The 24,212-nt window shown below is 38.9% G+C and overlaps 1 protein-coding gene across 1 annotated transcript; it reads right to left on the reverse strand.

The window, feature by feature from the left end:
* Positions 1-18,134: 18,134 nt before the first annotated feature.
* On the reverse strand, positions 18,135-23,148 carry LOC117082826 (ankyrin repeat domain-containing protein 26-like). The gene is made up of 3 exons (XM_033209856.1): positions 23,000-23,148; positions 19,712-19,941; positions 18,135-18,148 (listed from the first exon to the last, which is right to left on the reverse strand). The coding sequence occupies exons 1-3, from the start codon at positions 23,146-23,148 to the stop codon at positions 18,135-18,137; spliced, it is 393 nt and encodes a 130-aa protein (XP_033065747.1).
* Positions 23,149-24,212: the final 1,064 nt, after the last annotated feature.

Here is a 24,212-nt window from a genome sequence, read left to right on the forward strand (position 1 = left end):
TGTAATCCAGCATATAAACAGAACCAAAGACAAAAACAACATGATTATCTCAAAAGATGCAGAAAACGCCTTTGACAAACTTCAACCATCCTTCATGCTAAACTCTCTCAATAAATTCAGTATTGATGGAACATATCTCAAAATAATAAGAACTATATATGACAGACCTACAGCCAATATCATACTGAGAGGGCAATATCCGGAAGCATTTGCTTTGAAAACTGGCAGAAGACTGGGATGCCCTCTCTCACCACTCTTATTCAACATAGTGTTGGAAGTTCTGGCCAGGGCAATCAGGCAAGAGAAAGAAACAAAGGGTATTAAATTAGGAAAAGAAGAAATCGCATTGTCCCTGTTTGCAGATGACATGATTGTATATTTAGAAAAACCCCTCATCTCAGCCCAAAATCTCCTTAAGCTGATAAGCAACTTCAGCAAAGTCTCAGGACACAAAATCAATGTGCAAAAATCACAAGCATTCTTATACACCAACAACAAACAGAGAGTCAAATCATGAAGGACCTCTTCAAGGAGAACTACAAATCACTGCTCAATGAAATAAAAGAGGACACAAACAAATGGAAGAATATTCCATGCTCATGGATAGGAAGAATCAATATCATGAAAATGGCCATACTGCTCAAGGTAATTTACAGATTCAATGCCACCCCCACTAAGCTACCAATGACTTCTTCACAGAATTGGAAAAAACTACTTTAAAGTTCATATGGAACCAAAAAAGAGACCGCACGGCCAAGGCAATCCTAAGCCAAAAGAACAAAGCTAGAGGCATCACACTACCTGACTTCAAACTATACTACAAGGCTACAGTAACCAAAACAGCATACTACTGGTAGAAAAACAGAGATATAGACCAATGGAACAGAACAGAGCCCTCAGAAATAATACCACACATCTACAACCATCTAATCTTTGACAAACCTGACAAAAACAAGAAATGGGGAAAGGATTCCCTATTTAATAAATGGCTCTGGGAAAACTGGCTAGCCATGAGTGGAAAGCTAAAACTGGATCCCTTCCTTACACTTTATACAAAAATTAATTCAAGATGGATTAGAGACTTAAAGGTTAGACCTAAAACCATACAAACCATAGAAGAAAACCTAGGCAATACCATTCAGGACATAGGCATGGGCAAGGACTTCATGTCTGAAACACCAAAAGCAATGGCAACAAAAGCCAAAATTGACAAATGGGATCTAATTAAACTGAAGAGCTTCTGCACAGTAAAAGAAACTACCATCAGAGTGGACAGGCAACCTACATAATGGGAGAAAATTTTTGGAATCTACTCATCTGACAAAGGGCTAATATCAAGAACCTGCAGAGAACCCAAAACAATTTACAAGTAAAAAACAAACAACCCCATAAAAAAGTGGACAAAAGATATGAACAGACACTTCTCAAAAGAAGACATTTATGCAGCCAAAAGACACATGAAAAAATGTTCATCATCACTAGCCATCAGAGAAACGCAAATCAAAACCACAATGAGCTACCATCTCACACCAGTTAGAATGGTGATCAATAAAAAGTCAGGAAACAACAGGTGCTGGAGAGGATGTGGAGAAATAGGAAGACTTTTACACTGTTGGTGGGATTGTAAACTAGTTCAACCATTGTGGAAGACAGTGTGGTGATTCCTCAAGGATCTAGAACTAGAAATATCATTTGACTCAGCCATCCCATTACTGGGTATATACCCAAAGGATTATAAATCATGCTGCTATAAAGACACATGCAAATGTATATTTATTGTGGCACTATTTACAATAGCAAAGACTTGGAACCAACCCAAATGTCCATCAGTGACAGACTGGATTAAGAAAGTGTAGCTCATATACACCACGGAATACTATGCAGCCATAAAAAAAGGATGAATTCATGTCCTTTGTAGGGACATGGATGCAGCTGGAAACCATCATTCACAGCAAACTATCACAAGAACAGAAAACCAAACACTACATGTTCTCACTCACAGGTGGGAATTAAACAATGAGAACACTTGGACACAGAAAGGGGAACATCACACATCGGGCCTGTTGTGGTGTTGGGGGAGGGGGGAGGGATAGCCTTAGGAGATATACCTAATGCAAATGATGAGTTAATGGGTGCAGCACACCAACATGGCACATGTATACATATGTAACAAGCTTGCATGTTGTACACATGTACCCTAGAACATAAAGTATATATATAAAACAACAGAACTCAAGCTAAGCAATGGCAGGCATAGTGCAACTATCCCTGTCCTTAACAAAGCTTACACATCTACTATAATTCACATCTTGTATTATGAATGCAGTTTCAATCTCCTTACAAGGAGGGGGGTCAGTTTTCTCTGCCTCAAGTTTAAAAATAAACCAAATTCCTCTCATGGTTATCTTGACCTCCATGATAGATTAAGCAAAAAACAATGTAACTTGTGAAATTAGAAGTAAGATGGAGTCAGTTATATTAAATTGATCTCATTCTTTATAATTCTGCAAAGGTGGTTTCAACTCCAAAAGGCTGCAACCATGGATATGTGGAATTAGACTGAAGATTTCCCCTGGGAAACAGGCAGGAAAATAGACCTTAAGATGAATGACAAAAACCTTCATGATGGGATGGGCTTGGGTGGGTCAGAGCCACCTGCCGCTAGGTCTTGATCCTCTTACTCTACTCCATCTTTTTAAAAAAGAGCTCAAAGAGACCAAGATAGCCTGTGTAGCATCCCCCTTTCACTCCGCCATCCCTACGGAAGACATAAAATGAGACATCAGCCTCCAAGCCAATGACTGACAGATGGTTTAGTGGGGTTTCCTTGGTTAAAAAAATAGAGAATTATTTGTGCTACAGATGGGCAAGTGTCTCAGACATGATTCTTCAGTTTGGAAGTCACAATCTAAGAGTGGGGGCATTGAAGAAAACCATCTAATGAAGAGAACCTCAAGGCCTTGTCAAAAGCTGCAACTTCCCAAAAGCTTTCTGCATTTGAATAAACAGCTGAATCAAGTATATTTCAATGCATCAAGCTGGCCAGTGGATTTGGGGAGAAAGGTGAGGGATTTCTTCTTAAGAACTGAACTAGGCCCCTTGTCCCCTTGTCCCCTTGTACTCATGCATGAGTAACACTGAAGTGATGTCTTGGGGAAAGTGGACACAGTAGCAAGATATTTGAGGATGCGATGAGACTTTTTCTGGGACTGCACTCTTATATACCTCTCCTCATGGGTCTTTCCACTGTGTCTCTGGCTGAGGGCAGAAAAGATGTGGGTGGGGGTATGAGGTTGGGCTGGGGCAGGGACCATGCCAGGACAGGCAATAGCCACTGACTGGGGCTAAAGAAAGATGACTCACTATTCTGGGAAAATTCTGTTACCACTAAGGTACCAATTGCTGTGAGGACTTCCCTTTTCCATCTGTTTTGTTAGAAGCCTGAGTCTGAGCTACTATGTATGTATATTTCTATAACCAGGTTTTCACCATGTTGACCAGGTTGGAGTGCAGCTGCTATTCACAGGCACAATCCCTGCACACTAAAGCCTTAAACTCCCGGCCTCAAGGGATTCTCCACTTCAGCCTACCAGTATCCTTACAAGATTACCTTACAAATGAGACTGGATGTCATCTCAGTCTCTTATCTATGGTATGTCTTTTTACTGACATGATGAAATAAAGAAGGATAAGAAGGTGCAGACCTGGGCATATTACTTTGGGAAGTGGTGGGAAGATCAGATGGTTCTTGCCTCATGCAATCTAATTTTTGTATGAATTACTGGGCAAGATGCCAGGTGAGTGAATGTTACAAGGATGTGGAGAAGATTATTAGAGATGTTGGGATACTGAAGAAAGGATTTTCTCAGAGAACATAAACTTAATGATTTCTGGACAATGTTTATGGCCAGTTTGGTGTGTGGGTAGTTTTGAATTTGTGCTGACACCACCTGGCCACTTTTCTACATTCTCTCTGGCTCAGCTGAGTGATGTCATTGAACAAAGATAATGCAGGATTCATCCAGGTGGGAGATTGTGCCAGAGAAAGGGAGAGCAGTAAATCAAGGAGTTAAGGCACTCATGAGAAAGTGACTATCTCAAGTGGATGAAGTGAAAGAAGACCAGCTGGGGTTTTTAGTGTTTGTTATCTGGGGCAAAGAGGTGTGTGTTTTGATGGGTCAGCTTGTCATTTGTGTATTCTCTTAAGAGACAAAATAATGGAATTGATGGATTATGGTTCTGGACCAAGTGGAAGAACTCTTAAAGTAGAAGTATTTGTGTGAGAAGTTTCACAGAATAGGATGGTGCAGTCAGTCCCTTTACCCAGAAATCAAGAGAATCTGCAGTAGATCAGGATGGGGATGGTGTCACATACCTGTATTCCCAGCATGTAGCCCCAGATATGGGGAGGGATAGCATTAGGAGAAATACCTAATGTAGATGATGGGTTGATGGATGCAGCAAACCACCTATGTATACCTATGCAACAAACCTGCACATTGTGCACATATATCCCAGAATTTAAATTATAATAATTTAAAAATTGTCTGTTCATATTCTCTGTCCACTTTTTAATGGGGTTGTTTGTTTTTTTCTTATAAATTTGTGTAAGTTCCTTATAGATACTGGATATTAGACCTTTGTCCGATGCATATTTTGCAAAATTTTTCTCCCATTCTGTAGGTTGTTTACTCTGTTGATAGTTTCTTCTGCTGTGCAGCAGCTCTTTAGTTTAATTGGATCCCATTTGTCAATTTTTGCTTTTGCATAATTGCTTTTGATGTCTTTGTCAGGAAATCTTTGTGTATTCCTATGTTCAGAATTGTATTGCCTAGATTGTATTCCAGAGATTGTATAGTTTTGGGTTTTACATTTAAGTCTTTAAGCCATCTTGAGTTGACTTTTATATATGGTGTAAGGAAGGGGTCCAGTTTCTACCTCCTGCATATGGCTTGCCAGTTATCACAGCACTCTTTACAGAGTAGAAAATCCTTTTCACGTTGCTTGTTTTTGTTAGCTTTGTCAATGACCACATGGCTGTAGGTGTGTGGCCTTATTTCTGGACTCTGTATTCCAGTCTATTGGTCTATGTGTCTGTTTTTGTACCAGTACCTTGCTGTTTTGTTTCACTGTTGCCCTATGGTATAGATTGAAGCCAGGTAACGTTATGCCTACAGTTTTGCTCTTTTTGCTTAAGATTACCTGGGCTATTTTGGCTCCTTTTAAAACTGAGACATTAAAAACCACTGAAAATATCAAGGAAGCCAGGAGCTTGTGTTTTGAACAATTAATAAGATAGATAGACCACTAGCTAGGCTAATAAGGAAGAAAAGAGAGAAGATTCAAATAAACACAATCAGAAAATACTAAGGGGATATTGCCACTAACCCTAAAGAAATACAAATAACCATCAGAGTATATTATGAACACCTCAATGCATATATAGTAGAAAATCTAGAAGAAATGGATAAGTTCCTTGATATATACCACACTCCCAAGACTCAACGAGGAAGAGATTGAATCCCTGAACAAACCAATAGTGAGCTCTGAAACTGAGGCAGTAATACACAGACTACCAGCTGAAAAAACCCTAGAACTAGATGGATTCACAGTTGAATTCTACCAGATGTACAAAGAAGAGCTGGTACCATGTATGCTGAAACTGTTCAAAAACATTGAGAAAAACTCATTCCTAACTCATCCTACAAGGCCCACATCATCCTGTTACCAAAACCTGGCAGAGATGCAACAAAGAAAGAAAACTTCAGGCCAATATCCTGATGATCATAGATGCAAAATTCTCAACAAAATACCAACAAACCAATCCAGCAGCACATGGAAAAGTTCATCTACCATGATCAAGTAGGCTTTATTCCTTCAAGGTTGGTTTAGCATATGCAAATCAATAAATGTGATTAAGCACATAAACAGAACTAAAAACAAAAACCACATGTTATCTCAAAAGATGCACAAAAGGCTTTTCATAAAATTCAACATCTATCATGTTAAAATCCTCAACACACTATGCATTGAAAGAACATATCACAAAATAAGAGCCACCTGTAACAAACCCACAACTATCATTGTACTGAATAGACAAAAGCTTAAACCATTCCCCCTGAGAACCAGAACAAGATAAGAATGTCCACTCTCATCATCCTGTTCAACGTAGTGCTGTAAGTCCTGGCCAGAGCAACCAAGCAAGAGAAAGAAAAGGCATCTGAGAAGGAGACAGGATTTGAAATAACTCTCTTCACAAACATTATAATAGTATGATTCTATACCCAGAAATCCATTTAGTTCCTGCCCAAAGGCTCCTAGCACTGATAAACAACTTTAGTTATTTACCAAGTCTCAGGATACAAAAGCAATGGACAAAGAAATCCGTAGCATTTCTATACACCAATAACATCCAATCTGATGGCCAAATCAAGACTGCAATCCCATTCACAATAGCCATAAGAAAAATAAATTACCTAGAAATACAGCTAACTAAGGATGTGAAAGATCTCTACAATTAGATTATAAAACACTGTTGAAAAGAAATTAGACATGGTACAAATCAATGGAAACACATTCTATGCTCGCGAATAGGAAGAATCAATATTTTTACAATGACATTACTGCTCAAAGCAATTGATAGTTCAATGCTATTCTGATCAAACAACTAAAGTCATTTGGCACAGAAATTAGAAAAAAAAACTATCCTAAAATTTCTATGAAACCAAGAAAGAGTTGGAATAGCCAAAGAAATCCTAAGCTAAAAGAACACAATTGGAGGCATCACATTACCTAACTTTTCAAATTATATTCCAAGACTTCATTAACCAAACCATCATGGGTCTGGTACAAAAACATAGACAAATGGAACAGGTTAGAGAACCCAGAAATAAAGGCAACCCTATAACCTTCTTATCTTTGACAAAGTCTACAATAACAAGCAATGAAGAGCAGATTTTCTATTCATTAAATGGTACTAGGATAACTGGCTAGCTATATGCAGAAGATTGAAACTGCACCACTCCTTTTACCATATACAAAAATCAATCGAAGATGGATTAAAAACCTACATGTAGGACCTAAAACTATACAAATCCTAGACAAAAACATAAGACATACTATTCTAGACCTAGGCCATAGCAAAAATTTCAAGACCAAGTCTCCAAAGGTAATTGCAACAAAAACATATATAGACACATGAGACCTAAGAGACTATCCTCAGCAAAATAAACTATCAACAGAAGAAACAGACAACCTACAAAATGAGAAAAAATACTTTCAAATTGTGCATCTGACAAAGGTCTCATATCCAGAACCTACAAAGAGCTTAAACAAATTTTTAAGCAAAAACCAAAGAACCCCATTCAAAAATGGGCAGAGGACAGAACAGGCACTTCTCAAAGACATACATGCAGTCAACAAGCATATGAATAAATGCTCAACTTCTTTAATCACTATTACAGAAATGCAAATTAAAACCTCAATGAGACACCATTTCACACCAATCAGAATGGCTATAAATAAAAAGTCAGAAAATAACAGATGTTGGTGTCATTGCAGATAAAAGGGAAAATTTATACATGGCTAGTGGGAATGTAAATTAATTCAGCTATGTAGAAAGAAGTTTGAAGATTTCTAAAAGAACTTAAAAACAAAAACAAAAACAAAAAAAAGTACCATTTGACCCAGCAATCTCATTACAGGGTAGATACACAAAGGAATATGAATCAGTCTACCAAATTTACATATGTACTTATATGTTTATCACAGTACTCTTCTCAATCGTAAAGACAGGGACTCAGCCTAGAGGCTGATAAAGACAATATAGTACATACTCCATGAAATACTACACAGCAACAACAACAGAAAAAGAATGAAATTATGTCTTTTGCAGCAAAATGTATGTAGCTGGAGCTACATCCAGCAAATTAACAAAGGAAATTAACATGGGAACAGAAACAAACAAAAAAAACCCTCATTGTCATGTATAAGTGGGAAGTAAACTTTGATGACACATGAGCAAAAAAGGGGACCCACAGATGCCACAGGGGGTCCTATTTGAGGAGGGAGGCTGGAAAGGGGATGAAGATTGGAAAACTACCTATACCTAGTACATCAGGCACTATGCTCACTAATTCAGTAATATATCATTTTGTCACCAAACCCTAGCAACATGTAATTTACCTACATAACAAAGATGCACATGTACCCCTGAACCTAAAATATAAATTGAAAAAGGAAGGCAATATCAAGAAGATACTTAGTAAACTCAAAAGAGTTTGGAAATCAAACAATAATCTTCTAAATAATTCATAAACAAACAACAATCAAAATACCAAGTAGAATACATTTTGAACTGAAAGTCAATAAAAATCAGAAGTGCCAAAAAAGAGAGATGGCTTTAGTCCCGAAGTTTATATCTAAAAACTGATTGAAATTTCAATCAGATGGTAATTGGTATGTGATTTCATGAACTACTCCAAAGTTTGTACAAAAATGAGAACCCATATAAAAATAGCAACTTTATTCTAAAAAGCAAAAGAAAGGAAAGAAAGAAAGAAGAAATAAGAAAGAGAGAAAGAGAGAAAGAAAAGAAGAAGAAAGAAAGAAAAGAAAAAGAAAGAAAAGAAGAGAAAGAGAGAAAGAGAGAAAGAGAGAAAGGGAAAGGAAGGAAAGGAAAGGAAAGGAAAGGAAGGAAGGAAGGAGGAAGGAAGGAAGGAAGGAGGAGAGAGAAAGAAGAAAGAAGGGAAAGAAGAAAGAAAGAAAGAAAGAAAGAAAGAAAAGAAGAGAAAGAAAGAAGAAAGAAAAAAAAGAAAGAAGGAAGGAAGGAAGGAAGGAAGAAAGAGAGAAAGAAGAAAGAAAGAAGAAAGAGAAAGAAAGAAGAAAGAGAAAGAAAAAGAAAGAAAGAAAGAAAGAAAGAAAGAAGAAAGAAAGAAAGAAAAGAAAAGAAAAGAAAAGAAAAGAAAAGAAAAGAAAAGAAAGAGAGAACCTACCAGTGCGCGGAGGTCTGCTTTTACCGGATGTCAGAGCATATGGCAACTCCACAGCTCTGTGCTGGTACAAAACACACCCACAGCAGGAATGAGACAGCCAGACAGGAAATATATGAGAATTCCTGAGATGACAAATGTAGCATTTGTAATCAGTAAAGAATGTATTTGAGAAAGTTGGGTAAAATTTGAAATTTGATAAAACAAGCAATAATGAATTTCAAATAACATAAAGACTGAAATAAAAAAAATACCAGGGCTGGGCGCGGAGGCTCATGCCTGTAATCCCAGCACTTTGGAAAGCCGAGGCAGGCAGATCACGAGATCAGGAGATTGAGACCATCCTGGCTAACACGGTGAAACCCCATCTCTACTACAAATACAAAAAAAAAAAAAAAAAAAAATAGCCGGGCGTGGTGGTGGTTGCCCGTAGTCTTAGCTACTCGGGAGGCTGAGGACGGAGAATGGCATGAACCTGGGAGGCGGAGCTTGCAGTGAGCCGAGATGGCAACAATGCACTCCAGCCTGGGCGACAGAGTAAGACTCCATCTCAACAACAACAACAAAAAATCAGTACTACAAGAAATGAAAATTTTAAAATAGTCACGCATTTTACTTATGACATGAAGTACAACTATCATGAAGTAAAAGACAAATTTTACTATCTAAAAAGACCCATTTTTGCAAACTATTGATAAATAATGTTAAATGAGAAATAATAGACTAGAAGAAAATACTTACAAGGTGTATATAATGAAAGAGGAAAATTCAGAATATATAGAGGTCATTCAAATAACTAAGAACTTGCACACCCCAGTGGGAAAATGGGCAAAAAATATAAAGAGGAATTTCACAGTAAAAATAGTGTGCATCATGTATTAACAAACGAGAAGATGCTTCATCTGTCTAATGGTCAAAATGTACATTAAAATATGACACAGGATTCCCCCATCTATTGGTAAAAAAAATACATATATGCACTTCGGAAACTTATATGCCACTTCAGTATTTTCACAATCAATTGATATCACTTTTGTTATTCTAAAAAAGATGAAAAACAAAGTGAGTCAAAAACAGTACAAGAAAAATATTGCAAATATGTGTATGATATTATGGATAGGAGAAACCTAAGAAACATTCCAGAGACAGGAGTTTAAAATGAAGACTAAACAGTTTATCCAGATAAACATTTTGAAATGTTCTGTACATTTAAAAATGCACGAAACAATTAAAAAGCAAAGAAAAATCAAGGAAAAATAATTTCCAAATAAATGCCACAACACTGTCACCTATGGTCAAGATTAATATCAGTTCTACTGTGAAATCTAGACAGATTCTTGGGTGTCTGGAGTAATACTGGGTCAGTATACCCCCAGAAAATTCAAGACTAGTACAGGCACACAAACTTACAACACTGAAGCATATCATCCCATAAGGGTCTTGTGAAGTTTGCTGAAATTTAATGTAGCACCTATCCCAGACTGAGCATTTAAATGATGTTGAGTGTGGTGTAGCATAGTAGTAAATAACATGGGAATTAGGCCACAATGTTTTTAAGGACGTTGCATAACCTATTTTTATTGTCGTTTAATTTAAAAATGTACATATTACTTTAATTATGCAATTACTTGCCACTGTATCTGTCTCAGAACACTAATCCAAGAACAACAAAAATAGTAGGAATGATACTCTCTGCTAATTAAGCAAATTTCCTTTATTTCTTTGTGAAATCAATTGACTAAATTACTCATTTTTTGATATTTAGGAATAATTTCTACTACTAATTTATTTTCAGTGGAGTTTTGCAGATTTCTCAAATAAAGGACTAACAATGATCAATTTAATTGGGAAAGTACTAAATTTAACAAACTTTATTTTTAAATCAATGAAGACAAATTTTTAAATTATACTTAAACTCTTTAGATTTAGTCTTGGACAATAAAAATTATATAGGGAATGTTTACTAACATATATAAACTCAAATGACTTGTTAGTTTAGAATGTCAATTTAACGTTAATCAAAGTTGCCTAAAATTATCAGGAAAGAAAACTTTAGGTAAGCTCAAGACAAGTTTGATTGCATTCTGTTTACAATCTTGTACCTCTGTTTTCATTCTGATTTGGCATGTTGCGTAGCTGATTTTTTTTTTTTTTTTTTTTAATTTCAGGTGGTTTGTGGCCATTCCTTTCCTCTATCTCTGTCTCTCTCTCTCTCTCTTTTTTTTTTTTTTTTTTTTTTGAGACAGAGTTTCGCTTTTGTCCCCCAGGCTATAGTGCAATGGTGCAATCTGGGCTCACCGCAACCTCCGCCTCCCGGTTTCAAGCCTTTTTCTCTCTTAAGTCTCATTTACATGTTCTTCCAGAAACAATTTTAAAATATGCAGAGCTGAATCTGAATCAAGCAGTTTGGTTGGAGGAATTTAAGCCTTTAGATCACAAAAGAGCTTATTTTCAGTTGCCAGAGCTGGCATTGAGCCTATGCCTAACGATGTAAGCAATGTAATATTGGAATGTCTCTGAGTTTTGCACTCATGAATTCACTAGCCAAATAATTGATATACTCATCTGTTGATATTCGATATGAAGAACGAGTAAAAGCCATGTAAAAATCTTCCAGAAAACTGAATTTATCTTGGAATTCTTTGTAGAAATAAATTCTGTGAGATTAAACTTGAGGAAAGGTTTTCTGTAATTTCTTGAAATCAAATTTGACAGTACGTTGTAGTCTGATAATTCTGTATTCTTCATTCTGATTTTCCAGCAACTTGTATTTTTTTTTCCAACGGCTCAAAAGTTGTGTTTCTCAATAAAATAATTACAACAGAACAGTCTCCTTTCTATAAAATAAACATCAACATTTCAAATCCAAGGCCGGAAAGCCCCATTGACATGACTTGTTGAGAATTCTTCAGAATCAAGCATGATTCAAGATACTGATGGATATGGGGTATTTGAAGAATTGGTATTCCTCTGGTGGATAATGTTTTTTCAGCCATCATCCAAGATTCAAGACTCCCCAGTTAATTGACTGTCCAGTGAGACCACAATTCCTTTGACAGTAGCAAAAGATATCCAGCGAGGAGTTAGCAGCAATATAATTGGCTTGTGTTGCATTTTTAATTAAATCAGAAACTGTTGAATAGCACTCAAAGTAATCAAGTTCCTGCCCTCTTGACAAAAGGTGAAAATATACTGCTCCAGCTACTTTGGGGCTTAACACTTTCTCCAATCAAGAAGAGATGTTGACAACTTCTAGGGGCCCATCATCCAAGACACTGGCACTAAAGAAATACACCTAAGATTTTACTCTGGAAAGGTATTTTCTATTAAATGCACTGCTTTTTTCATGGTTTCATTTAACATGGGTTTATTATTACTTTTCTGAGCATTAAGGAGATCACAAAAACACCATCCAAATGATAAGCCAAAGTGCACTGACTGAATTTTCTAATAAAAATAAGACACAAAAAACTAGTTACAATTTGCTTATTTATTTTTGTTGAAATAAATATTTTATAATTTTTGTAATCTTTTCAAGAGACGGGGTCACACTGTGTTGCCCAGGCTGTAGTGCTAGAGTGCAGTGGCTAGTCACAGGCACCAGCATTTTATGCTACAACCTTGAACCCCTGGGCTCAAGTGATTTTCCTGCATCAGCATCTGGAGTAGCTGGGACTTCATTTGTGTCCTGCTGCACCTGGCTTTTGTAATTTCCCCTTAGTTGAAAAATGGTCAAACCTTAGAAAAATTTCTTAAAATTAATCAAGCATAGTTGCACTATTTTTTTTTCTTTACCAACTCTATAATTGATACACCTTGCCATTATTGGATTTATTTTGAGATCCCCAGAAATGGACTCCTACCATGAGGGAAATCACATGTTGATACTATCGATCTCAGTGATGCAGAGTGTTCCTGGTTGTCTTCTTAGAGAAAGAATTCACCAAAAAGACCAATTAGTAAAGCAGGCAAAAGTTTTATTGAGGGAAGTAAAAGCGAACTCCAAGACAGGAGTGCACTGACCCTGCTGGAAACAGCCCCAGGACATTCTGCATTGTGATCTTCTGTGGTCTTCTTCTCCTTAATTAATTAATTAAATTTTTGAGATGGGGTTTCACTCTTGTTGGCCAGGCTGGTGTGCAGTGGCACAATCTCAGCTCATTGCAACCTCCGCCTCCTAGGTTCAAGCAAGTCTCCTGCTTCAGCCTCCCAAGTAGCTGGGATTACAGGCATGCGCCATCACATCTGGCTAATTTTTTCTATTTTAGTAGAGACCAGGTTTCACCATGTTGGCCAGGCTCATTTTGAACTCCTGACCTCAGGTGATCCGCCCACCTCAGACCCCAAAGTGCTGGAATTACAGGCATGAGCCACCGTGCCTGGCTGGTCTTGCTTCTCCTTTACTGTGCGTAATGCATGTGTACTGGACCTAGAGATCAATAAAAATCTTACCCAATAGTGACTTTGCTCATTACTGCCACCCAGAAAGGTCATATAGCAGTCAAATTTGTACTCATTGCACCAGCACAGCTCTCAGGAATTCTACTTTTGCCTTTTTCCTTCCTTATCAGGATCTAGTTAACCACATTTTGAGTTTGACCATAGAGTGAGTACTGGTCATCTGAAGAGGTGTTCTGGGCTGTTCCTTCCAACATGGATACCTCCCCTCTTGCCTGCTCATATCTGACCAACTGCCTACTCTTACATTTATCCCTCAAGGAGTTGGGACCCAGAAATCTTTTGGGAATTGAGACAGGGGTCCTTCTGTAGCTACTTTCTGCTAAAAAGGGGTGTTGAGGGTCTTCAGGGTCCCCGCCTTGCTTGCTATCATGGTGACAAGATTTGAGATTGTTGTTGTATATCTAAAGGTTTGAACCACAGTGTCCAGTGGAGACGTGCAGGGATTTGATTGTCCTCGAGGGTAGGAAAGAGGTTGATAAACTTAGTTAGCAGGTTCAAGAAGCAAGGCCCAGAAAGGAGAAGAAGGAAGGTAGAGGCCAGGGGTCCTAGGAAGGGAAGGAACCGTGAGAGTCAGAATCAGGAGAGCCAACCCTCAAGTCCTTTCCCAAAGGCGAGAGGCCTGGTTTATGAGATCTCTAATGTGCTCCTGGGTCTGCCCTGGTTTCTTAACCCAGATTGACACTTTTCTCCAAGCATAGACTAATTTTCCCTAAATTGCAGCCAGCATGTCAAGACCTCAGCCACTTTTGAGAACTAGAGCTGCAAGAGAATTTCCTTGCCACTGTAACCCTGTTACAGTTCAGCAGTGGTTTCTATCTCTTGAGTCAATTCTAGAGACAGGCTGTGGTAGATTAAGGAATCTGTGCCAATGCTGGTTATTCCTATCATGGCATCTGTGGTGATGCCAAGCCTGATGAGAAAGGGAATTAATTGTATTGTTTGGTGGGCACAGTGTGAGGTAATAAATAAGGGCAAAGGCAAAGAAGCATCACTGGCAGCAATGGTGATGTTAGGAGTGAGATAAGCCAGAGAGCAATCTCCAGTCCAGTTTGCAGGGAGACGGAGGTGGGCCTGTGTCCCACATAGAAAATAAAGTTCTGTTATAGGTAGACAAGGACAGACACTGAAGGAGGCAAGGTCAATTCCAAACATTGACCAATATTCCTGTTGGCTACCTGAGATGTGATATGCTGTCATTAAAGTTTCAGCTGCCAGGGAGCCAGACATGGGTGACTAATTTGAACAGAAGGATGGTTCTTCTTTCCCAGAGGATCATGTGTTCAGTAATGTCAAGGAGAAGAACCTCCCAAAGGGAGTTAAAGATTTGAAACTTTTGCATGACCCAGTGCTGGCTTGGTCGGGTACAGAACCTTACTTGGTATTTGGACATTTTAGTTTTTAGAGAAAAAAAGTATGAGAGATATTAACAATGGTGATGGTTGTGTTGAAGTGGTCAGGGTTAAGAGAACCCACAAAAGTTCCAGAATCTCTGGTAGTAGTGATGCCTAGGGGTGCCTGGCTGATGAGGGTAATGGGGGAGTACAAGGGGCCTAAAATAGTGCAAGGCCTTAAACCAGGCTTGAATGTCCACTTTAACTTGTATTAGGTACCATATGACATCTCTTGGAAGGTTTTGTATGCAGGGCTCCCAATGATAGGTGAATCTAAATTGGGCTTGAATAGTTGCTTATTCTTGTATCATGGCTGGGGAGCCTGTTCCTGCCCTGGATGGAAAGAATTCATATATAGCCAATAGGATGAGGCACAGGAAGATTTGGTGAACTTTAATAGTTGCTGAGCTGCTTGTAGAGTTTTTTGTTATGGTTGTGGCCTGCTGGGGCCTATGAGGGTGATTTTAGCTAGAAGCATTAGTGAGCATAGAGCACTGGGTTGCATGATCCCAAAGAGAACAGACTAAAGCCAAATCAAGATGTCTCTTGATTACGGAAACAGAAGCTGTTAACTCAGTGAGTATTAGAGAGAATGCCACCCAGATTATGGCTTTGAGATTTAAATTCAGGTAGTACAGAACAGACCTTTTCTTGGAGGGGGTGTTAGTTCACAGTAGCAAAGACATATTAGTAAACCTGCAAGGAGTATTATGATTCATGGTATAACAGGCCAAAGCATTACTAATTTACTTATGTTTATTCTTTTGGCTTTGCTTGAAGAGGAGTTTGAGATCCTGGAGGGGACAAGTGATCCAGGTGTCCAATGGCACCTCTAGGACTTTCTCTGCCCGAGATGCATCCTATAGCTTTACCTTGGAATAGTGGATCCACTTGGTGATCCCTGGCACCATAACTGATAGGAGTGGAGAGTAAAACAGTGTAAGGACCTCTCCAAATAAGACTCAGTTGAGAGTTTGGAGTTCCATCCTTCCAAGTCTTGATGAGAATTTGAGTATGGGTGGGTTTAAAATTTGGTCAGAGTTTTCAGGGTGTGAAATATATATTTTGGCCTAGTTTTTGAGCCACCAGCTGAAACTGGGATAGGGAATCAACATAATTAGAATTGTTAGGTTCAGTATCCAATAGGAAAGTGAAGAAAGGGTCTTCCACATAATAACTCAAAAGAACTGAATTGTAAATTAAAGATGGGTATATTTCTCATCCTTAGTAGAGCAAGAGGTAATTGCTTTGGTCATGGTTTGAAGTTTCTTGGAATAATTTTTCCAAGGTTTGCTTGAGAGATTTGTTAATTCTGTCAACGATTCAACAGTGTTGTGGGTGCCAGGAGGAATTTAGAAAGTAACTGATTCCCAAGGCCTGGGAAACAAGTTGAGTAACCTGTGAAGTGAAGGATGTACTATTATCACTTTGCAGTGACCTGGGGATGCCAAACCAGGGATGACCTCCTTGAGGAGGGCCTATACTACACCCATTGCTTTTTCCATTCACATGGAGTAAGTTCATATCCAACCTGCAAATATGTCTACAAAGACCAGAAGATATTTAATCCCTGACAGGCAAGAAGTCGGGTGAAGTCAAACGGCCAGTCCTCCCAGGATAACTGCCCCTCCATTGGACTGGCTGGAAAAGAAAAGGAGGTTTGGTTCTTTGTTTAATGTGCAAAACATTTAATGTGCAAAGGGCACAGGCCCTACAAACTTGTTCTATAGTCTTGGAAATATTTTTTCCAAAAAGAGCCATTCGCACATTATTGAAAGCTGTTTCTTGAGAAAGTGGCACAAGTCACGCAAAGCATAGCTAACTGTCCATTGAACATTTTAAGGCAGATGTAGAACTTCTCCCAGTTGATAACAGCTTCCAGAGCCTCGTGTCCCAGTGCCTATTCTTGTTCCTCGGGTGAGAACAAGGAGCTGGTGGCTTTGGATCCTCAGTGGGAGGATTAAAGGAAACTGAGGATGCTCTGCTGGGAAATTTCCTAAGACATTTATGGGAGAATTATCTGCTGACGGGCTCATGAGAGCCAAGATGGCAGAGTCCCATCTGCATTTTTAGCAGAGATCCTGGTCTTCTTTTAGAGCCATAATGGCCTGGACATAGGGCACCTCTGACCATTTTCCCTGTCACCTGCAAAGTAGGTCCAACTGCAAGATGGTCTTAAAATTAAGGCTACCATTTTCTGGCCAGTCTTCCTAGTCATATAGTTTGTATTGATGCTATAAAGCATTACAGAGGAAAACTAATATAGTTTTCTCTAATGTCTGGGGATCAGACTTGTCCTAACTGTTGAGAATGCATCCAAGGGGAGAGTCCTACAGTATGGAGTGTTGAATGCCCATCTGAAAAACAGAGAGAAGAAAAGGCTAGTGGAGTGTGAGCATCCTCGCTCTCTGTCCATTCTCATCCATTGTGAAAGGAAGAGAGCATCCTTTCCATCCCTTTCCCACACTAGACCAGGTATCCCTAGTCTGTGAAGAACTTCAGATTTCGTGCACCCTTACTACATGCTCCCAACCAAGCAGTGACCTCTTCCCCTCATTTGGTCTGTTGACCCCCTAAGTCCATAGGTCTTGCATCTAATTATAGATGACTCTGCCCAATTATACTTTTGTAGCCTTCAGTGATAATCCTCTGCATACAGGCAAAGCATGTCAAGGACAGTGGGGAGGACTAGAGACAAGAGGGAAGTTGATTGGTAAATCCCTGAGAATTCAGTGGTAAGAACATGGAGAGAAAATTGGGTACTAGGTACATCCAAGGAGACCCCTAAACCTAGACCATAGCACCTAAAATTTACCTACATTCCATCTGGAGGTGGAATTAGTGCAGAGGAGTGGTGACAGAGCATGCAAAAAGCCATTCTATTGTGGCCTACCTGGGAAGAGACATGGCAAAGGAGGTGGCATTGGCTAGCAAGAGAGATGCCATGATGGCACGGGCAGCAGGAGCAACTGTGAAGAAAGACAGGGTGGTGAGTCCCCAGAGGTCAGTTGTGAGAATATGGAAGTAATCAGAAGCCTTAGCTTCTCTGTCAAGAAAAAAGCATTCTGTGCTTGGGAAGCTCTGTTGGGCATTAGGTGAAAGTGCTCCAGTTGAACACACAAAGTGGAGATGCTAGGGAGATTGCTTAGCATGCTCAGCATTCTCACAGTCTATGCTGCATAGGAGCAGACATGTGAGAGGAGACAGTGGTGAGCACAGTCCCCAACTCACAACAAGATGCAAGTCACAGCACCAAAAGGTATGGCCAAGCCTGGAGTTCCAGAAAGTATCCTCAGCTCTTGTCTTTTTTGCAAGAAAGAATTCAGCCAAAAAACCAGTTAGTAAATCCAGCAAAACATTTATTGTGCAAGTAACAGTATGCTTTAAGAGAAGAGTGGGCTGACTTGGCTGGGAACAGCCTCAATACATTCTGCATTTGATCTTTTCTCTCACTTTCTTCTTTAGGTTCCTGCCTTTGTTCTTGCCCAGTTCACACCCAGGCTGGGGGACCCTCCCTTACTCTTGGTTAATGTGCATATACAGAACCCAGTGATCAAGACAAATTCTACCCAATGATGGCATTGCTCATTACCTCCACCCCAGGAAGGTAGTATAGCACTCAAATTTGTACTCATTGTGCCCACACAGCTCTTAAGAATTCCCCTTTTGCCTTTCCCCTTCTTTATCAGATTGTAGTTAACGCATTCTGACAGTTCAACCATAGAATGAGTAATTACTGAGCATCTTAAGAGTTGTTCTGCGGTGTTTCTTCCTACATAGCTACCTTTCCTTCTGCCTGTTAATGTCTGACTAACTGGCTACCCTAACAGTTGGATTGAAAAGTTCTTGTTCAGTTGAACCTTGAAAGTTTGCAAGTGTCATATCCTAGGGAGCTGGGAACCCTGTGCAGTTTTACATGGAATTCTGAGTAGAAAGAACAGAATGTATTCTGTTTGGTCATATTTGCTATTTAACTACTCCTGATATCATTGCCATCTCAGCCATAAATCATCTGAGTGATGGTAAGATAGACATAAGTGAACTTCCACTTTAAGAATTCAAATATTGCTTTAAGTATTTAAAAACCACTGTACAACTGCACAGCAACAGGCACATTTTGCAACAATTGAATTGAAATGCTGTAAGTACAACAGCAATTAAGGATGTAATCATGTAAGAAAAAAGGATGAGTTCATGTCCTTTGTTAGGGACATGGATGCAGCTGGAAACCGTCATTCTCAGCAAACTATGACAAGGACAAAAAATCAAACACCGCATGTTCTCACTTATAGGTGGGAATTGAACAATGAGAACACTTGGACACAGGAAGGGGAACATCACACACCGGGGCTGTTGTGGAGTAGGGGGAGGGGGGAGGGATAGCATTAGGAGATATACTCAACGTAAATAATGAGTTGATGGGTGCAGCACACCAACAAGGCACATGTACACATATGTAACAAACCTGCACGTTGTGCACATGTACCCTAGAACTTAAAAAAAAAAAAAAACAGAAAGTAAGCCAAAGCATCTCCAAGTATAACTTTGGTTGTTAGGCAATACCAGTACATTTCCACAATCTAACTTAAATGTAATTTTTACAGAAATTTTAAATGTGCTGGTATAGTTACATTTATTGAGTAACGTTAACAAATGAATATCTTTTGACAATTAGAACCCCAGGGACTTAAAAAAAAAAAAAAAAAAAAGAAAAGCTGTAAGGTTTGTTTCCTTTCCTTAAAAACACAGATAATTATGGCCTTTATTTAAAATACATGAGTCAGTTAGACAACTCAATATTTTGCCAAAAATATAGAGAGAACTATATCAGAAGTCTGAAAACCAAAGAAAAAATAATACTATACCTAACTTTTGACAAGTCGTTCTCCATTCTGATATTTGAAGACAATGAGCTTGAGGTAGGAATCATTAAGGTTTCTCTTGGAATATGTATTCTGTTGAGATCTAAATTATCATTAAGATTTCCATTGCATGGTGACTCTAGAACTGGCCTTGTAGTATGAGAAGTAAATAAACATCTGCTCCACTCATTTTCTTGAAGAAGTTTGGTACTGACATCTGCTAGAATTTCTTTACATCTGTGAAGATTGCAAAAGACAGATGCTGAGTATTTTGTTTTTTAACAAATGATGTCTAAATGACTTGCGTTGTTTAAATAGTGACCATGAGTCAATGAAAGATACAACAAACCATGTTTTAACTCTGAAAGTGTATTAGAGCCTATGTACTGTATACAGTTATAATTTTAAAATTGTTGTAAAGAAGTACATGTATTTCTTGAGGGTTTCTAACAAACAAGTAATTCAAACAAAGTAGGGAGGGAAGAGCAAAAGCTATTAATGATGTATGGATTAACAGGTCACACTTGTTGCCTTCTGAAATGGCTCTACTTACAAGATTCTTAAAGATACCATTAGAAATATTTGTGTTTAGCTCAGGCATAGTGTCTCATGGCTGTAATCCCAGCATTTTGGGAGGCAGAGTCAGTGGGTCACCAGAGGTGGGGAGATCGAGACCAGCTTCATCAACATGGAGAAACCTTGTCTCTACTAAAAATACAAAAATTTGCTGGGCTTGGTGGTGCATGCCTGTAATGCCAGCTACACGGGAGGGTGAGGCAGGAGAACCACTTGAACACTGGAGGCCGAGGATGCGGTGCGCCAAAATTGCGCTATTGCACTACAGCCTGCGGAACAAGAGCGAAACTCTGCCTCAGAAACAAAAACAAACAAACAAAAAGAAATATTTGTGTTTAGGCCGGGGTCGGTGGCTCACACCTGTAATCCTAGCACTTTGGGAAGCCGAGACTGGTGGATCATTTGAGATCAGGAGTTTGAGACCAGCCTGCCCAACATGGTGAAACCCCGTCTCTACTAAAAATACAAAAATTAGCCGGGCGCGGTGCTGGGCGCCTGTAATTCCAGCAATCAGGAGGTTGAGGCAGGAGAATCTCTTGAACCTGGGAGGCGGAGGTTGCAGTGACCCGAGATTGTGCCACTGGACTTGAGGCTGGGTGACAGAGCAGAGCAAGACTCCATCTCCAAAAAAAAAAAAAAAAGAAAGGCCAGCAGTGGTGGTGTGGTGGTTGCTCAACCCTGTACCCAGCACTTTGGGAGACTGAGGACGGCGGATCAGCTGAGTTCAGGAAATCGAGAGCAGCCTCACCCACATGGCGAGAAACCCCGTCTCCACTAAAAATACAAAACTTAGCTGGGCGTGGTGGTGGACGCCTGTAATCCCAACTACTTGGGAGGCTGAGGCAGGAGAATTGCTTGAATCTGGGAGGAGAAGGTTGGAGTGAGCCGAGATCCCACCATTGCACTCCAGCCTGGGGGACATAGGGAGATTCCATCTCAAAAGGAAAAAGAAAAGGAAGGGAAGGGGAAGGGGAAGGGGAAGGGGAAGGGGAAGGGAAGGGGAAGGGGAAGGGGAAGGGGAAGGGAGGGGAGGGGAGGGGAGGGGAGGGGAGGGGAAAATACTTGTGTTTCAAGAGTAACTACATGAAATGTTAAAGATGCTAATTTGCTGGACTAGAGTAACCATTTGACTGTGTATAAACACATTAAAACATCATGTCTTACTCCTTAAATATGGACAGTAAAATAAATAAAATGAAGCTTGTATTTAGTAAACCAGTTACAGAAAAAAAAAAAAAAAACTGTCTCTCAAAGACATTTTCAGACATTTCTATTGAACACTCTTGTACATTTCACCCATTATCTGAGAAAAATTAAGCATTTGGCACCAAGGAATCATTCAGAACAGCTCTCAGGGGAGAAGGAGACAGCTGAGATCAAAGAGAACTTAATCATCTCCAAAGGCATTTTGCTCCTAAAATCCTGGCCAAGGCATTAGAAGTAGGGCCTGCCCTTTTGGTCTTCCACCCACCACCTCAGGCTGACCAAGGTGTTATTTTTCACCACTTTATGAATTATATTTCCTTTCAACCCTGTGTTAACCATTCCCTATTTCACAACTATGCCTTTATGTGGAATGGAAAAACTGTACAAAATACTTTGTTCCAAGGTGACCTCTAAGGATAATACCAAAGATTGCAATCAAGGAAAGTTAATTTACTGAGTGCCAGAATGTGCAAAGGAGTAGAAGTACCTGACCCTTTTTTCAGTTTAAGTTGTGATCTTATCAAAAATAATTAAACTAATTAATATTTCTATATAGAGGAATGCTGACAAACAATTGTATTACAGTATCACTGTCTAAATTATGAAGCTTCCAGATACTTGGCAGAAAGATTAGTAGATCAGGTTAACTACATAAGAATATTAAGGGGGCCAGGCGCGGTGGCTCAAGCCTGTAATCCCAGCACTTTGGGAGGCCGAGACGGGCGGATCACGAGGTCAGGAGATCGAGACCATCCTGACTAACACGGTGAAACCCCATCTCTACTAAAAATACAAAAAACTAGCTTGGCGAGGTGGTGGGCGCCTGTAGTCCCAGCTACTCTGGAGGCTGAGGCAGGAGAATGGCGTAAACCCGGGAGGCAGAGCTTGCAGTGAGCTGAGATCCAGCCACTGCACTCCAGCCCTGGCGACAGAGCAAGACTCCGTCTCAAAAAAAAAGAATATTAAGGGGAAAAAGAACCATATACAACCAAAAATCAGGCCAGGCATGATGGCTCATGCTTGTAGTCCCAGCACTGTTTGAGGCAAAGGTGGGCAGATCACTTGAGGTCAGGAGTTTGAGACCAGCCTGGCCAACATGGCAATACCCCGTCTCTACTACAAATACAAAACTTAGCTGGGTGTGGTGAGAACATGAAAGGTCATACTTGGGAGTCTGAGGCCGGAGAATTGCTAGAACCCTGGAGGCACAGTTGCAGTGAGTCGAGATCATGCCACTGACTGTACTCTAGTTTGGGCAACAGAAAGAAACAGAAAACAAAAGAAAAACAAACAAACAAAAACCCCCACCAAAAAAAAAACAGGGGAGTGGTATGAATTGTCCTAGACTAACATTTTAAAAGTAAGTTCATTTACTAACATCATTTTCCAAAATTGTCTAATCTAGTTAGCTTTTGCTTCCCCCAATCTTATGAATCTGTCTCACTAAAAATTATGCTTTTGAGGCAAATTAATGAGCTTCATTTATTTTCTGTGATTCTGTCTTTTGACGTACTTGCTTAATTTATCTGACAGAGATTCTCTAGCTTTTAATTCTTCTAGATACAGTTTCTTATATGTTTCCAATTCTGCTGTATTATAGTCTGCTTCTGAAGTGTTTGCTTTGTAGAGTTCGAATTCCAGATTTTCAATTATAAGTTCCATCTGAATTTACATGGAAGCAATGTTTTCCTCTGTTAACCACTGTAGCTCTTCTTGAGATGTTTCTTGTGTCTAAAACAAATTAAAAGGGTACATAAAAAATTATAGCCTGAACAACTATTGTGTATTTGTTTCTTTTTGTTTTGGGTCAGTGATCTAGAGAGCATTTTTAACTATATGAAAAAAGAATCTCAAGTTTAATATATTTATTATCAGTATCAGCTAAGTTAATAATTTAATCTGAATTATAAAAAAATGAAATCGTGCTTATGGTAGTACTCATAAAATGTAACACTCCAAAGAATAACAGAGTCAATTTAAATTCTAAAAAGTTGAACAATATAACTTAAGAATATTTTAAGAGTGTAGTATAATTTTTAAATCACATTTTTCTTTCTCTATTAGTCTTGTTTTATACCAACTGATTTTAGTAATCAAATGATTCACTAATGAGTATCATTATTATGGAAGATCAATTTAGTTACAATAATGGTGGCAAGTGAAATATTTAGAGAGAGAAACAGATATCATCTTCCTTCTAGAAATCTACCAAACAAATTGCTACAAGCGAAGTAGAAGAAACACATACAATGTTTATATCCAAACTATAATTTGCAGTGAAATGAATGAAGGCACATTATGGATAATAAACTAACCTGTAAAAATAGATTGACTTTTTCTAATTGTTCTATTATCTCCTGCCTTGCTCTTTTTCAACCTCCTGTTTATGGTGTTCCAATAGACCACATTCTAACATATTCATTTCCATGAGACTTTTGAAGTTCACTAGTTCTTCTTCCAACCTCTCCTGATCCATCTGTAGTGTTTCATATTTATTTTGCATCATTTTCATATATAATGCCTGTTGAAGAACTTCAATCTCTCCATCCACATGTCGATCTTCTGAAGATGCAGTTTCCACTGCTTCTGTAAGATCAAACAATAAGGTTTGGTAATGAAGAAGGAAGACTGAGAATAGTCTAACATAAAACTAGTAATTTTTAGTTGCAATAAAGTTCAGACACAGAGACAATTATATCAAAATGCAAATTACACTTTTAGCTGGG

This window comes from Trachypithecus francoisi, unplaced genomic scaffold, assembly GCF_009764315.1.
Source record: "Trachypithecus francoisi isolate TF-2019V2 unplaced genomic scaffold, Tfra_2.0 Lachesis_group9, whole genome shotgun sequence".
Classification (NCBI taxonomy): Eukaryota; Metazoa; Chordata; class Mammalia; order Primates; family Cercopithecidae; genus Trachypithecus; species Trachypithecus francoisi.

Bases quoted from the DNA above. Each gene is read 5' to 3' on its own strand.
- LOC117082826 (XM_033209856.1), bottom strand. From the start codon at position 23,148: ATGGAACTTATAATTGAAAATCTGGAATTCGAACTCTACAAAGCAAAC. The intron at 19,942-22,999 runs GTACGTCAAAAG...CAATCTTCACAG, and splicing joins CTGTCAGATAAATTAAGCAA to ATGTAAAGAAATTCTAGCAG.